This window comes from Sebastes umbrosus, chromosome 18 (genome assembly GCF_015220745.1).
Source record: "Sebastes umbrosus isolate fSebUmb1 chromosome 18, fSebUmb1.pri, whole genome shotgun sequence".
In the NCBI taxonomy this organism is placed as follows: domain Eukaryota; kingdom Metazoa; phylum Chordata; class Actinopteri; order Perciformes; family Sebastidae; genus Sebastes; species Sebastes umbrosus.
The window spans coordinates 16,163,728-16,179,652 of record NC_051286.1 but is presented as its reverse complement, the minus strand read 5'-3'; the positions used below and the strand labels follow the sequence as shown (position 1 = coordinate 16,179,652).

Genomic DNA, 15,925 nt, shown 5'->3' with positions numbered 1-15,925 from the left:
GTTGTTTGTCCTTGTAAAAACTCGGTGGGGGCACAAACTGATAGATAATCATACACACCTCCTTTTGATTTCCTCTAGCATTTACATCAGTCACTTTCACACCACCTCTGACTCTTCTTCTTCTTCATGTCTCTGTCTTGTACCAGGCGGTGAGTTTTCCTGGGGATTTCAGTTGTGCAGTGGCGGGCCTGATCTTCCTGGAGTACACAGGCAGCGCCCAGTGGATGGCCGAGCTGCTCGTTATCACGTACGGCGGCGGACTCAAGAGTTACCTAGTCAGGTGAGAAGCAAAACTGACTCACTAATACACCTGAGCTGTCAAAACACCTCGTTATTAGTCACAATATCTCAACTAGAATTAATGACCTACTGTGGTTCTCACATCCAGCATTATTTCAGATTAAAACAAAAGTGTTACTTGGTGACATCACCACGTTACAGAATAAAAGGCGGAGCTTCAATCAAGGCTTTTCAGGCAGTTCAGGAGCAGTGTTTCTACGGGGGAGAGTAACTCGCTTTGGCTTGGACTTTGGGCTTTGTAACTTTTCAGACCTTTTACATGCACAAAAACGATATAACACACTAAAGGAAAGGGAAAAAGCATAAAAGGTCCTCTTTAAACATTTCAACTGCAAAGTTTCAGCAGTGAGCACACGTATATTGATCCCTTTCTAGCTGCCCTCTTTCTAGAGATTTTCTCAGCTGCTTTATTATCATCTGATTTAAATGCATGTACTGTATACCCTAACCTTTATAGGACATTGCACCCTATTTGTAGTAAAATTTGATGCTGCATGCTTGTCTATATGGAAACGATAGGGGGAGTGACACCTCTCTATGCATACCAATTCCCCTACTTGCCAATCCATATGCACATTTTGAATATTTGATTAATGACATCTGACCCAGGAACAGTCTGCGTATACGCTTTCCTGCTTCCACGGCCGCCCCCACACCTTCCCCTTTTAATTCAGCGTTATTTAATATGGCATTATTTCAGAGATTTCCATTTCACTCTGTATGATTGCTGCTGTCACAGCGAGCCTCGTTGCGCTGACACTCCGAGACACGGGATGAGATTGTGCATGTGCGCTGAATCTCGATCAGACGACATCCTGCACATGACTTCCCCTTCAGTACTGTGTGCACAGCGATGTTTGCAGAGAACGGAGGAAAATGTTGATTTACACTTCTATTATAGGCAGATAAATGGCGTAAGCTGCCTTTGAAGCCATCCGGGTGAGGGTGTGTGCGTGTGCGTGTGCGTGTGCGTCTGCGTGTGTGTGTGTGTGAGAGGAAGTAATTAAGATGTGGGAGACATTTGCTCCAGATTCCCTCTGAAAGTGCTGGCTTGTTTTTAAAGGTTCATTTTCAGAATGGATCTCATACTCACTCCTCCTCTTCATATGACTGCATTCCAATATTGTCGCTCAAACACTTTGAATTAGACTTTCAGAATTATAGCTGAGCCTTGACAGTAAGTCATCTCTCTGTCTTACTCTCTCTCTCTTCTTCTGTGCCAGCACTTCTGTATGTATATATGTGTATGTGTGTGTGTGTGTGTGTGTGGTCACATACACACATCAGGGCTGTGCATTGGCAAAAATCTGGAGATACGATATGTACCATGTTACAGGGATGTGGAGGGGGGTTGAAGCTTAACGATTGCCTTGGCTTAACTTATCTGCATTAACTTGAGAAGGAAAAACTTCCACAGAAATCCGATGTAAGAAAGGATAAAACAAAAAATCTTTATTCCACGGTTTTGTAGTATCTTCTTACAGGAGTATTCAAAGTTAAGTTCTCCTAATCAGCAAACTGTGCCACGGCAAGAAAACCATGTGGCTTGCTAGTTAACTTGAGCCTCAACTGAATAAAATCACGCCTTTTACCTCAATGAGCACAAGACACCTATTTCTCTTAAAGCGAGAGTAACCTACATACAGTTCTAACAAAAAGCTTATACAGTATAGTGTTGCCTTTTACAAAGTGCCACATAAAGGATATCAAGATGGATTAAATCAAATGATCATTAGATGACTATTAACTTTTTAGCGTTTTAATCACTATTAATTAACTTATTCAATGAAATCACTTATTAATCTCAACTTGTGAAATACAGACTGTGCTTGTTTATTGAATTAAAACATGTATACGAAACTTGGCTCCAACAAGGGGTAACGATTACATTTATTGCAATATATTGCGATACCTAAGCAAGGCGATATATTGCAATTTTTTAAATCTAATTTTAGGAAAACTGTCATAGCATAGTTTTTGTGCCCCAAACTGCATGTGATTATCATAAAGTGGGCATGTCTGTAAAGGGGAGACTCGTGGGTACCCATAGAACCCATTTACATTCACATATCTTGAGGTCAGAGGTCAAGGGACCCTTGTGAAAATTGCCATGCCAGTTTTTCCTCGCCAAAATTTAGCATAACATTGGAGCATTATTTATCCTCCTTAGCAACAAGCTTATATGACATGGTTGGTACCAATGGATTCCTTAGGTTTTTCTTGTTTCATTTGATGTCACTGTAGCTTTAAAACTGAGCCCGCCACAACCTCTGAAAGCCAGAATAGTCCGGGTCCACCGTCAGATTTTTAAGAAGTTCAAATCAATACAGCGTTTTGGAGAATCGATACAGTATCACAAAACATACACTTTACTTTGGCATAAACACCTAAACGTTTGGATGAAGCTGAACTCTTTTGTGCTGTCTATCTTTCCACCCCATTTCCTTTTTTTTTTTTTACCTCCCCTTTCCTCCTTCTCCCCATACAGTTCACATTGCATTCCATTACACATTTCCCCAATGAGATATGCCCGCACAAATTACACGACATCTCCTCTAGTCCCAATCTAATTTAGATTGCCCACTTAAATTAGATTATATATTTTGCCATGTCTCATTTTAATTGCAGCTGGGATTTAAATTGCTCTGTCATCTTCCCCAAAACAGCTTTGTCGCACCATTAACATTTTGCACGTTTTGATCGTGTATGTCCCAGAGTTCAATTATGGGGGACTTGTCATGTGACTATCCTCTCTCTCTCTCTCTCTCTCTCTTTCTCTCTCTCTCTCTCTCTCTCTCTCTCTCTCTCTCTCTCTCTCTCTCTCTCTCTCTCTCTCTCTCTCTCTCTCTCTCAGCGTGGGAACCAATCAGAACTTCCAGGAGAACCACAGCTTCAGTTTCTCCGCTCACTACTCCCACGGCATCACCTCGGCTATTTACCACCCTGGCCACCGGTAAGTTTGTTCTTGCCAACAATCCAACAAACCGTAAGAGCTTGCAGAATATAGTTGAATATGTTTTGAAAAATGAGCATTTATTTGCCAGCGTTTAGCTTTTAATCCATCAGAGGACGGCGTAATTAATGCCTGTAGCATCCACTCGACACCCCTGGTGATTTTATTTTCTCTCTTGTGGCCCTCCACGGTCCAAGCCGCCTTCTATTACAACAGTGTTTCATCAAGAGTGTTTATGCATTTCATATTCAAACATCTACAGACATCCTGATAAATCCTTTGAATCAATTTTAAATCCCGCTGCGAGATGATATGCTACATGATGCCCTGTACATCTTAAACATCTGAATTTGAAAGTAGCTGATTTCAAACGCTTTCATCATTTGACATCTAGGGGCAGTGTGAGTACACGTCAACATGTCGTCAATACGCTTGTAAATATGTATTATATTGATCACCGTGCTAGAAAATTTATGTGAAGTTACTGCATTACCGTTTTCTATGAAGAAAAAGTTGCTTTGCAGACAGGTTGTACAGTTAAAACACGTATTAATAACACACATTGAAATATACACACATAAGAAATACAAGGCTTTTATGCAGTCATTCTTGCGCAGGCATAAAGTGTTATATTATGGCATGGGGCCAACTTGCTTACTCAGGAATAAATGAAGCAATCACTTTAATGCAATACCTGCATGAGTTGACTATAGCAGTGTAAAAACGTCCTTGGCCCTCCTCGCCACGTACCATTCAAAGGTTTCGGTTAATTATGTCTGGCTCACACCCGTGACCTTACTGTTTTTTTTACCACGCTCTCCCAAGTCTGCACAAACCAGATTTAGTTTGGCCCGCGCAGCTTGGTTTGGCAGCTTAATGGCTTTTGGCAGCTACTGTCAAATGTTTGCCAACTGATAGATGAGATGAAACTTTAATGATCCCCGTGTGAAAACTGGGTCAGTCAACAGAGAGAATCGGATAGAGGTAAGCAAAAAAAGGCAAGGTGAGAAGCTGGATGTGAAAACAATCATTTCAACAGCTGAACACACAGATGAAAAATAACCGTCTAATAATGAAGATATAACATGTGTTGAGGTTCAAGCTGTCGCTATGGAAGTGACTGTTTTTAAAATTATGCACAGATGGGATTACAAATGCCTCCAGATGTGTTTTCATTATTAGAATTACAGAGTTAATATACTGCATGTATGCGCAGAATATGCAGATGTGCGTCAGGGATGCGAGGAGTAGTCTAACATCTGTTTTAATGAGACATTATATCACAGCATTCACAGCAAAAGTGGCTTATATCAGCCATGAGCTCCTATGTTGACACAAAAATTAGCTTACCATCAGTTTATAAAGTCACTCTCAGCTCTTTTCCTCTTACTAAATGTCCGACTTCTGTGCAGCAGCAGGGGGCAGTGTTGAGCTGGACAGCACTGCTTCATCAACACCTTCCCCCCTGAGCTCCTGACCATTGTCGCATCTGTTCTGTTTCACTGCACCCACAGATCACTGTGGTCATTGTGGTATTGTTTGTGTCCTAAAAACATTGATCCCAGCCAGACTTTCCCCTCCGATGGATAACTTTTTAATCCACCGCATTGCTAAATGGCACTTCGGTAGTTTGAAAACTCACTGATACCCTGGCTTAAACCCAGGGCTGAAGGATGCCCTCACTGTGACCACCTTAATTCGCTGTGCTTGTTATGCAATGCAAATTGATTTGTCAGGGGCACAATCATGGAGGTGGTAACCGCAAGTGTGTGTGTGTGTGCTTGTTTGTCAGATTGCTGCTGGTGGGCGGCTGTGAGTCGGGGGATGACTGTACATCCAAGGCCTCTTGCTATGGGATCACAGCCTGGAGAGCTCTGTCCGGCTCGCCGCACTATAAGCAGGTCACCAGCTATGAGGACGATGTCAGTGCGGTGAGGAGACTGCACATGATCATGCACAAGTTATTCATGCAGTATCTAACACACACACACACACACACACACGCATTAAAGGGACAGTTCGGGTGTTTTGAAGTGGGGTTGTATGAGGTACTTAGCCATAGTCAGTGTATTTATCACAGTAGATGACGGTTGACGCGCCCCCAGCTTGGAGAAGCAGACAGGAGTGCTGACACGGGAGTAAAGCAATGTACTGATGTGGACTGGGCCATCAGCAAAATGTATTTAAACCACCTAAAAGAAAGGCCCACCAATAAAAATCAATATCAGTTTAAGTGTACGCTATATTTAGAATTAACCTCGCTGTGAGACCGTTAACTGGAGCCGTTATCTATGCTCTCGCAAAAGCCACCAGACTCCATTGAAAAAAACGGCAATTTGACCTCACAGAACACGGGAGTTGCTGCTCTACCGTTGCCTTGATCGGTTAGTTTGTTTGTGTTAATGTGTGACTTTGCTTAGTTCGGATTCACCGAAGTCACGCAATAACACAAACAAACTAACCGATCGAGGCAGCGATAGACCAACAACTCCTGTGTTCTACGAGGTAAAATTACAGTTTTTTTCAATGGAGTCTGGTGGCTTTGGTGAGAGCATAGATGGATACAACGGCTCCAGTTCCCCCATTGGAAAGTACTGTATCACGGCAAGGTAAACTTGTGAAAATATTCTAAACATTGCGAACACTTAGACAGATTTAGGTGTGCCTTTGTTTTAGGTGGCTAAAATATGTTTCGCTGCCGGGTTTGCTTTGCTCCCGTGTGATAACTCCTGTCTCTTGTTCCAAACTGGGGGCGTGCTGAGTGTCATCTACTGTAGGTAATAGAGTGTCTATGGATAAGTACCTCATACAACCCCACTTCACAACACCCAAACTATCCCCCTTAATTACTGTTGTCTCTTCTCTGTGTCTGTTAGAATCAGAAGAGAGGTTTCTTCAAGATCCCCAGCTTCAGATTGTTTTCCAGACAGGGAGATGAAAAGGTACCACAGCGCTCTTCTTTCCGTCTTCATCAATCAGAATTAAAAGCTTAACAGGAACGATCTGGCCAAAACTTTTTGTGTGTGTGTGTGTGTGCATTTGTGATGTCCAGGACGGTGTGTTTCGCATGAGCCTGAGCCCCGACGGCACCCTGCTGGCTGTCATCCACTTCTCTGGCCACCTGTCTCTCTGGGACGTCCCCTCCCTCAAACACAGGTCCACATGGAGCCAAGACCAACAGGTACACCTCTTAAGCTGCTTTGTGTTCATGTGTGTGTGTACGATTTTGCGTATGCTCAATAAACCTGTGGCTGGTATTTTGTGCATTAGATGCTTGACTGACTGTATTAATGTAATCTCTCTCTGTGGCCCAAGTATGAGTGTGTGTTTGGAGAGAGAGGGATTGTGTGTGTGTGTGTGTGTGTGTGTGTGTGTGTGCGCCCATTAGACATTAAGTGAGGTGGCTTAGAGAGAAGTTAGATTTGCAGAATGTTTTGCCGATTTATGCGCTGGGTGTGTATGTGTCTCTTCATCGCCTGGTCTGAGCCGGCAGAGCTGCTGTGTGTGTGTGTGTGTGTGTGTGTGTGTGCGTGTGTGCGTGTGCGCGTGTGCGTGCTGCAAGTGTAAACAGGGTTAGCGGATTAATTTCTCCCCCCTCTTCTTCTTCTTCTTCTTCTTTTCCTCCCTTCCTCTTTTGGTCCTTCCATCCTTCGGTCTTCCCCGCAGCCAGGATTTGAGGAGATCAACCCAGAGTGGAAGACATCGCTGGAGAGAAGGAAGAAAATAAAAGGTAGCTTGGCCCCCGAAGGGCTTCGAGAGCCGACTTTGTTGCTGACACAGCAGTGCACACTGGATACAATTTAATGATCTTTGACATGTCTTTTTCTCCGAATTATACAGTTATTTAGACATACAACCGTAAAGTGTCTGCCAAGGCCAGAAAATATTTTCCCTCCTTCACAGTGTCCATGCTTTGGGAGTGTATGTGTCTGTGTGTATGCAGCTTTTACAGTCTTGACAGTTTTGGGCCAGTTGTGACAGCAGTGACAGCTTGTGTGAGCAATAATCTGTGTGAGTCTTCATCTCATGCATGACAAGTGATGAATATGTCCACATGTGTGAATATGTCTTAGAGAAGGATGGAGATTCAAAAAAGTTATTGGGGATATTGGAGAGTATATGATCCCAAAAGAGCACAAAGCATGTTCAAGGAAAAGTTTGAACACAAATCTCCTATCAGCTTTGGTCCTCTGGTGTATATATCCTCATTTGTAAAAGTAACGTCTCTGCATTGCCTGTCCCAGATAAGGAGCAGTACTACCCGCTGGTGGATGTGAGCTGGTGGAGCGACCTCGTGTTGATTCTGGCTCGCTGCTCCGGCTCCGTCACCGTGTCATCCGTCAGGTCGCTGCGCAACCTGCTGGGGAAATCCTGCGAATGGTTCGAACCCTCACCTCGACTCACCGCGGCGCACGACGGGGGCTTCCTCAGCCTGGAGGTAAATGTCAAGAGAGCCGTATGTATGTGTGGTTAAGTAAACAGACAGAATGTCATGTCAGACTCATGTAAGCATCTTTTTAGCGCCAGTCATGCAACTTAGATCTTGCCCTTCAGGGCTTTTAAAGGTACAGTGTGTAGGATTTGGTGGCAATCTAGTGGTGTGGTTGAAGATTGTAACTAGGGATGTCACAGTGAGGAAAGTTTTCCCACCGGTTGATAAAGTTGTGACAACACCAGTGTTAACAATTACACCGGACATTTTACAAGAAAAGACTGAGCTCAATATATGTAGAGCGCTCTGTGGCTCAGAGGGTAGAGCAGGTTGTCCACCAATCGGAAGGTCAGTGGTTCGATCCCAGCTGCACCGGGTCACATATCGATGTGTCCTTGAGCAAGACACTTAACCCCCCTTAGCTCCCGAAGGCATAGCCATCGGTGTGTGAATGAGTATTTAGATTAGATCCTGATGGGCAAAGTTGGCACCTTGCATGACAGCCATCAGTGTATGAATGTGTGTGTGAATGGGTGAATGCTGACATGTAGTGTAAAACGCTTTGAGTGGTCGGAAGACTTGAAAAGTGCTATATAAATGTGAGTCCATTTACCATTTTACTTTGATCTTTATTGCCGGGTGGCTGTGTGTCTGGCCTCTCCGGGCCGTCTTGTTGCGAGGCTGCAGGTTTCCATCTGGACCGACGTCCAACTATGTATTGATAACACGCCGCTGATGAGCCTAAAATGAACTAAATGGGTTTTATTTCTATTAAAAAAAAAAGCAAAACGACGGTGGGGGGCGGTGGGCAAGTAATGTAATCGATGTATGCCAAACCACCGTCTAACATCGGCGGTAACACCGACTACCGCGACAATCCTAATTGCAACCAACTGAGTACCCCTCCGCTCACTCCTCCCTTTCCAAGACTGCGGTAACGTGAGCCGCCAAGTGCCAAACCATGCGTTCTCCTCGCTTAGAGGCCATCCTTACCATATAACCACATTTGGTTTGTCCGTTTTGGGCTACTGCAGAAACATGGCGGAGCAACATGGTGGACTCTGTGAAGAGGACCCGCTCAAAGAGTATAGAAGCAAAGACACAAAACTCTGGTGTTTTTTTGACAACAGCCGCTGCCGCCATTATGGACTGCTTATTGTGTTTATAATATTTTATTGTTCAACACAGGCCATTTCGGTAGAATATGGCAATAAAATAGAAATCATTTTGTTTTACTTTTGTAAGGCACTTTTTAGGCAGATGTTTTACTGGCATCCGGTAGTTGCTTTCAGTCCAGAATGGCTGAAGCGTAGCTCTGCTGCTGAGCTCTGATGAATTGACTTTCACTTTTTGGCAATGTACGTTCTTTGACCCGCTCCCTATGTAGATATAAACCGCTCATTCTAAGGTAACGAAAACACAACGATTCTTAGTTTCAGGTGATTATACACTAATGAAAACATAGTTATGAATATTATATTCCATTTCTGCTAAGAGATCCCCCTTAATGCTACACACTGGACCTTTAAATGCATATTATATAATACAATTTCTTATCCTTTCATCCATTTTCTGAACTGCCTATTTAGTTTGGGGTGGCACAGGGCTGGGTTGGGCAAGAAAAAGGCTGACAGACTGGACAGGTCACCAGTCTGTTATTGAGATGTCTGTTCTTTTGTTTCAATTATTAAATATTTTAAACAAAAAGTTCTTTTGAGCACACTGTTTCTGGTGCAAAGTGAGTCTGTTGTACAGTAAAAATCAATGTGTGCATTGATCTGTGATAGATCCTTTGTACTGCCAGCTGATGTGAATCCCCAAAGGGCAGTTTTTTTTCCTGACAAGTACAAATTTGAAGCCAAAGTCCTTTTATGACTGTATTTTTCAGTCTGTCAGTGTCATTGTGTAACAGCATGTGTGTGTACATGCGTGTGTGTGATGATGAAACATGTATCCCTGCCTCTTTATTCTCCAACAAAGACCCTGATATCGCATCACCCTCCACTTTTATTTCAGTCCTCCCCTTTTCTTTTTTTCTCCTCTGATTGCATAGAGAGAGAGAGAGAGAGAGAGAGAGAGAGAAAGAGAGATATTTCTTTTACCAGCCAGCTGCCAACTTTTTGGAAAGGTTTCATCAGCCTTCTTCAGCATGGAGAGGGGGGTTGGGGGGAGGGTGCCTGTGTAGCTGTATCTAAAGCTGAGGGTTTGTGTGTGTTGAAATTACCTTGAGCTCGGGGTTTGTGCTGCGTACCGCCTCCACAGATGTGGAATGATGTGACCTTGTGTGTTTATGATGATCACATGTGCATCTTCCCTCATGTGTGATTAGTGTTTTAGTGCAGCACTATAGAAGCCTGCCTCGGCTCCTCATTGATTAAGGCGCTTAATGCTTTACAGGTGCTAAATGTTTCATAAACCCTGGCTGGGAGGGAGCCCCTCTGCTGGAGACTAGCTTTTTTTTCTATTGTGAGCCAAAACCCAGAGGTGTTGCTGCAGCGTAGGGATGAAAAAAAACAAAATGGGCAAATAATACCCCCCCCCCAACTGAGGCAATCAAAAAACTAGAGGACAAGACAAATTGGAGAAAGTATTCTGGACAGCTTGGATTTAGATGTTTTTATCGAGCAGCTTGACCTTGCTGTTGTTTTGTGTATTAGACAGCCTGCTGATCCGGCACGAGGGTGTTTTAAATTAATTGTGTTTACCAGCTTAAGCACAGCTGGATGTAAACTGTGCTGCATCACATTCCGTGCTTCATTTTTCATTCATCACTTCCTGCTGGCAAAAGAAGAAGTGTCCACACTCAGCGTCAGAAAGTCACTCTGGGCGAAGGCTGTAAATCTGACAATAATGGGGAATGGGCGTTCTTCTGTTTTGCAGCCCTCACTTTATGATTTGGGCCAACAAGACAGGTGTATTTTTATGTAAAGAGACAACTGTGGCTTTATGATCACAATCCAAGGCATATGTTAGCAGTATAATTCAAAGTTATGTTTAAATCACCTGTTACTCTTTTTGAATTCCTCTGCTCAGTTTCACCTCCATCCCTGTTCGTGACGCTATATATTTTTTACATCATCCACAGTGTGAGGTGAAGCAGGCTCAGAAGCGTGGGCGCCTGGAGAGCAGCGGCGCCGGTGAGGATGAGGAGGGGGATGATGGCGGAGACTCTGACTCAGACGAAGAGTCCTCCGCCAAAGCCCGCTACTTTGGCTACATCAAGCAGGGCCTGTACTACGTGACGGAGATGGAGCGGTTCGCCCCGCCGCGCAAGCGCCCCCGCACCGTGAGCAAGAACTACCGTCTGGTCAGCCTGAGGTCAACAACACCAGAGGAGCTGTACCAGAGGAAGGTAGGCTTGTAAATGACTGTTGGATTACTTTTTAATGTTCAAGTGCACCTGCTGATGCTTCATCAAACTCTCTTGAAGCACTAAACCTCTGTATCTCCTTTATAGTAAGGGAAATAGCTTTGAATTTTGGCTTCAGAATGTGCTATACAGGTAAAAAGTGCTCCTTTCAACATTGCTTTTTTGATGGCAGGATCAGAACTAAATTAATAAGAGGGATGCTGATAACTTCATTGGTGTCCTCCTTTTGAATTTGAGAAGACTTTCTTCTGAGCCGCAATCCACGTTGTCATGTTTTTCGTTTGAAAGAGCGGATTTTGAAAGTGCTGGATCAGATTAAGATAAATAATTAGTAATGAGGATATTCCGTTTCACAGCTTTCTGTAAAAATAGTCGGACTGTCCCGAATACCATTCGTTTTGGGCTCTGGAGCTTCGGCAGTAATCAACAGTGAATATTTGAAGCTTAATTTTTAAACCTAAATTCTATGTTTATATACTGTATAGTATTATATAGTGGAATTTTAATACCTGTTTAATTTTTGACCAATTTATTGCTGCATTAAAATGGGGTTACACTTTAATTCTTGTTCATTTTGAAGATTTTTTTACCAAGTTGTTGGTGCACAATTTACCATTTTAATAACAATTAAAAAATTTCAGTAAAGTTGCTGATAGGGCTGCACAATTAATCAAATATTAATCGTGATTTGGCTTCCCACAATTAAATGGACATGATCGACTGCAATATTGACGTTTAAAATGCGTGCTCCGCTCATAAAAAAGTCTGCTGCATAAATCAAGCGCTTTCTAAACTAACAGCTAGAGATACTACGTCAACCAGTAGCCGATCGAAGCCGGACAGTTTTCATCAATCTCATATAGGATTGTTTTGCCGGTCACACATACACAGCGGCACAGACTGTAACGTCACACGCAACATGTCGTCGGTGTGGAAGTTCTTCAGTGTGAGTGAAGAAGATCAAATAGTGTGTTTTAATGCAAATAACCACTATCGATGACAATAACAAAGATAAAGGATGACGTTGGAATTTAAATGTGAAATTGCATCAAAATATTTTGTCCCTAATCATGATAAATAATCTTGATCTCAATATTGATCATGATTATCCTTTTGGCCATAACTGTGCAGCCCTATTGCGCCATCACCAGGACAAATTGTCATACTTTTGTGAATGACCAATGACCCCTGCAAAACGAATCATCAGCCTCAGCTGTACTTGTGCTAATTAGCAAACGTCAGCGAGGTTTGAATGAATAGCCAGCTGGATGGCTGGTTTACTGAGGTGCTCAGTGACTCTGCGGAGAAGTCACATCGCTGTATTCACATTTCATAACATTTACATAATTGCTATGACCTGTCTGGAAAGGTACTTTTATTCGACAATTCAGGTCGCAGTTGCAGTGTGTTAAACCCAGTAGGAGTCCTCGGAATGAGGTAGTATATCTGAGAGTCACAATGAAGAGTCACATTTCTGTTACCGTTTACTTATTCATTGGGCTGCACACAACAAAACCCGTGTGTGCTTATGCGAGAAAAAGCTTTGCTCATGCCTTCGTGTTTGGATTTGAACGTTCTTTTTAGCTCAGCAATCTGAAACAGCAATTCCAGAGCTGATGTGCAGTTATCTGCCTCACACAGTGTTATGAATTCATTTTGGCAAGGAAATTGATATCACCTATTTAATATTTCAAAGACACTCCATTCCTAATTATACCACTCCTTTTGTAAGGCCTTTATCACATGCAAAGAGATACATGAGCCACACATGCCTCTCTGTAAAGCCAGTAATAATTTTTTATCTGATCAGTCGTCAGTTCTCTTCAATGGTATCACATGTACCATGAAAGTCTTCATTTCTTTTTGACGCTTAATTTAGCAGCAACTGAAGGGCGTCATATGAAATCCGCTTGGTCACTGGCTGAATTATAACAGGCTGATCTGCAAAAATTGGTTTCTGACTAAATAAATCCTGCGCCAGCTCAGTGAAGTGCCATTGTTTTGTTGGATCTGCTTCAGAGTGCCGTTGAGGAGAAATGAAAACCAAGCAAGATGTTCATTCTGCTTTAAGGCTATTTCTCAGTCCCAGGGGTTTTCTCTGAAATGCTAATTGCTGCATTAGAAATATGGCTGTTGTTGCCACTCGCTACAAATTGCAGCAAAAGCAACAACATGCTCTGTCATAAAGCACAGTACCGGCTCTCGACGGTCCCAAGTTTGAGCATGGTTCATCAGTCATTTTTATGACCCATCATCTACTTCCTTCTTCATCATTGTCATCATCATTAGATGCCATTAGTCATCGCCATCAATCCTAACAGTGGAGGGTTACAAAGTAATATATCATTATTATCTCTTTGTAACACTTGGTACCCGGCACGGCACTTCCCCAGCTGCTGCTGTCCTGTTGGAATTGTTTTTTTTTATTCTATTCACATGTACCACATGTAGGCGGGGAGTGAAGAGGAGGAGGGGGGGTCTGTATGTGTGTGTAGAGAAGAATCTGGCCATATGATACGTATCATGATACAGGGGTAATGATTCAATATATTGCGATATATTGCGATACTGTGAGCAAGGCGATATAATGCGATTTCTTTAAATCTAATGTTAGGAAAGCTGTCATAGTATAAAGAACACACCAGAGATACACCATTTAGAATAGGCAAAAATAACACATTTGTACTGCACGCAAAAAACTGCATGCTTTTTGCCCAAAACGGCATGTGATTATCATAAAGTGGGCATGTCTGTAAAGGGGAGACTCGTGGGTACCCATAGAACACATTTCCATTCACATATCTTGAGGTCAGAAGTCAAGGGACCCCTGTGAAAACGGCCATGCCAGTTTTTCCTCACCTAAATTTAGCATAACTTTGGAGCATTATTTAGGTTTTCTTGTTTCATTTGATGTCACTGTAGCTTTAAAACTGAGCCCGCTACAATCTGTGAAAGCCAGAATAGTGGCTGGGTCCTCCGTCTGGCCATCAGATATTTAAAAGGGTAATTAAAAATCGATACAGCGATTTGGAGAATTGATACGGTATTGGTCCTCTCTCAAGGTTCCATGTTGGAGAGGAGGTTGTGTTGCTCAGGCTCTATCTATTTGGCTTGGAGAGGAGGTTGTGTTGCTCTGGCTCTATCTATTTGGCTTGGAGAGGAGGTTGTGTTGCTCTGGCTCTATCTATTTGGCGTGGAGAGGAGGTTGTGTTGCTCTATCTACTTGGCTTGGAGAGGAGGTTGTGTTGCTCTGGCTCTATCTACTTGGCTTGGAGAGGAGGTTGTGTTGCTCGGGCTCTATCTATTTGGCAGGGAGAGGAGGTTGTGTTGCTCTATCTACTTGGCTTGGAGAGGAGGTTGTGTTGCTCTGGCTCTATCTACTTGGCTTGGAGAGGAGGTTGTGTTGCTCGGGCTCTATCTATTTGGCAGGGAGAGGAGGTTGTGTTGCTCTGGCTCTACCTGTTTGGCGTGGAGAGGAGGTTGCGTTGCTCTGGCTCTATCTATTTGGCGTGGAGAAGAGGTCGTGTTGCTCTGGCTCTATCTGTTTGGCGATGCCGGGAAGCTGCTTGACATCCTCCTGGATCCACCTTCTCACATATGTTCACATTATAAGTGTACATTTTTTTCATATGGATTGTCTGTGTTGCATTTTCATTATGTTGTTACTCTGTACATACGACATCTAATGCACGTCTGTCCATCCTGGAAGGGGGATCCCTCCTCTGTTGCTCTTCCTGAGTTTTTTTTGGGCAGAGTTTTTCCTTATCTGATGAGAGGGTCGCACTGTAAAGGACAGATGGTGGCGTTTCATGTCCAGATTGTAAAGCTCCCTGAGGCAAATTTGTGATTTGTGATTTTGGGCTATACAAATAAAATTGACTTGATTTGACTTGACTTGTATCACAAAACAAAATATCACGATACTCATATTTTCTTACACTGCTAGTGTGCATGTCTATGTATGTGTGTGCATGCATATTCGGTTTATTGTGCGCATCAGCGCCAGCATATTGCTTGTGTTGTATTTGAACAGTTTGACATTTCCACACTTCACACTCAATCACGTACAGAAATCAGAATGACCTGATCTCTCCTCAGAGATTTACCTCAGTTGAGATTTGTAGTCCAGTTGACTGTGAATACACCAGAGCAAGTGATTTTTTCCTTAAGTCAGCCTCCTCATGTGTTCAGGAGTTTGATGATGCGTTCGGTGGCGTAACCTTGCCTGCGTGAGTAGCACACTGGCAGGGCTGCTAACAGTTTTATTAGCCGAATCCAGAGAGAGAATGAAGCAGTTTTTGATGTCCTCCTACGTGAGGTTTAACTGTGTGGGGTTCTTATTGCCCTCAAGGAACCACAGTCTGGCTAATGTGTTGCTTTGTACTCCTACACACAGAGAGAGATGGATACTCCGTGTGTGTGTGTGTGTGTGTGTGTGTGTCAGTCAGTGCACATGTACTTTCACACACATTGAGTGGGCCTGCATAAACTGAGGTGTCATGATGTTGTTGGATCAAATCATCTTGCGAGACATTGATATGACACAAAACCTCTTTTAGCATTATTATATGTTGACGGCTAAGCCAGGCCAGTTTCATGATAGTAATAATGACAACAATAACAACAACTATTTCTACTACAAGATCTACCAAAGAAAAATATATGCTAACAAGACTCTGTGAGGCTGTCCTCGGGTACAGGGATGATTTCAGTTAAAGGTGGAGTCTGTGATTCTAATCCAATAGTACACTTTTTGTCAAATTCCGCGAATATCTCCTCAAGGTGCGCTGGCTGTCCGTTCTGTTTGCGCGCTAAAAAAGAATCCGATGTTCATACACAAGCCTTTCTCTGTGTGTGCGCAGCAGCAAAC

At 43.1% G+C, this 15,925-nt stretch overlaps 1 protein-coding gene across 1 annotated transcript in view; it reads left to right on the top strand.

The window, feature by feature from the left end:
* nbas (NBAS subunit of NRZ tethering complex) overlaps positions 1 to 15,925 on the top strand; it is a 187,946-nt gene that overhangs the window by 11,894 nt on the left and 160,127 nt on the right. Inside the window, exons 8-15 of the mRNA XM_037751577.1 lie at positions 147 to 280; positions 3,155 to 3,253; positions 5,046 to 5,184; positions 6,130 to 6,195; positions 6,306 to 6,434; positions 6,920 to 6,983; positions 7,498 to 7,691; positions 10,771 to 11,037. Coding sequence (XP_037607505.1) covers positions 147 to 280; positions 3,155 to 3,253; positions 5,046 to 5,184; positions 6,130 to 6,195; positions 6,306 to 6,434; positions 6,920 to 6,983; positions 7,498 to 7,691; positions 10,771 to 11,037 — 1,092 coding nt within the window. The remainder of the gene's footprint in view (positions 1 to 146; positions 281 to 3,154; positions 3,254 to 5,045; positions 5,185 to 6,129; positions 6,196 to 6,305; positions 6,435 to 6,919; positions 6,984 to 7,497; positions 7,692 to 10,770; positions 11,038 to 15,925) is intronic.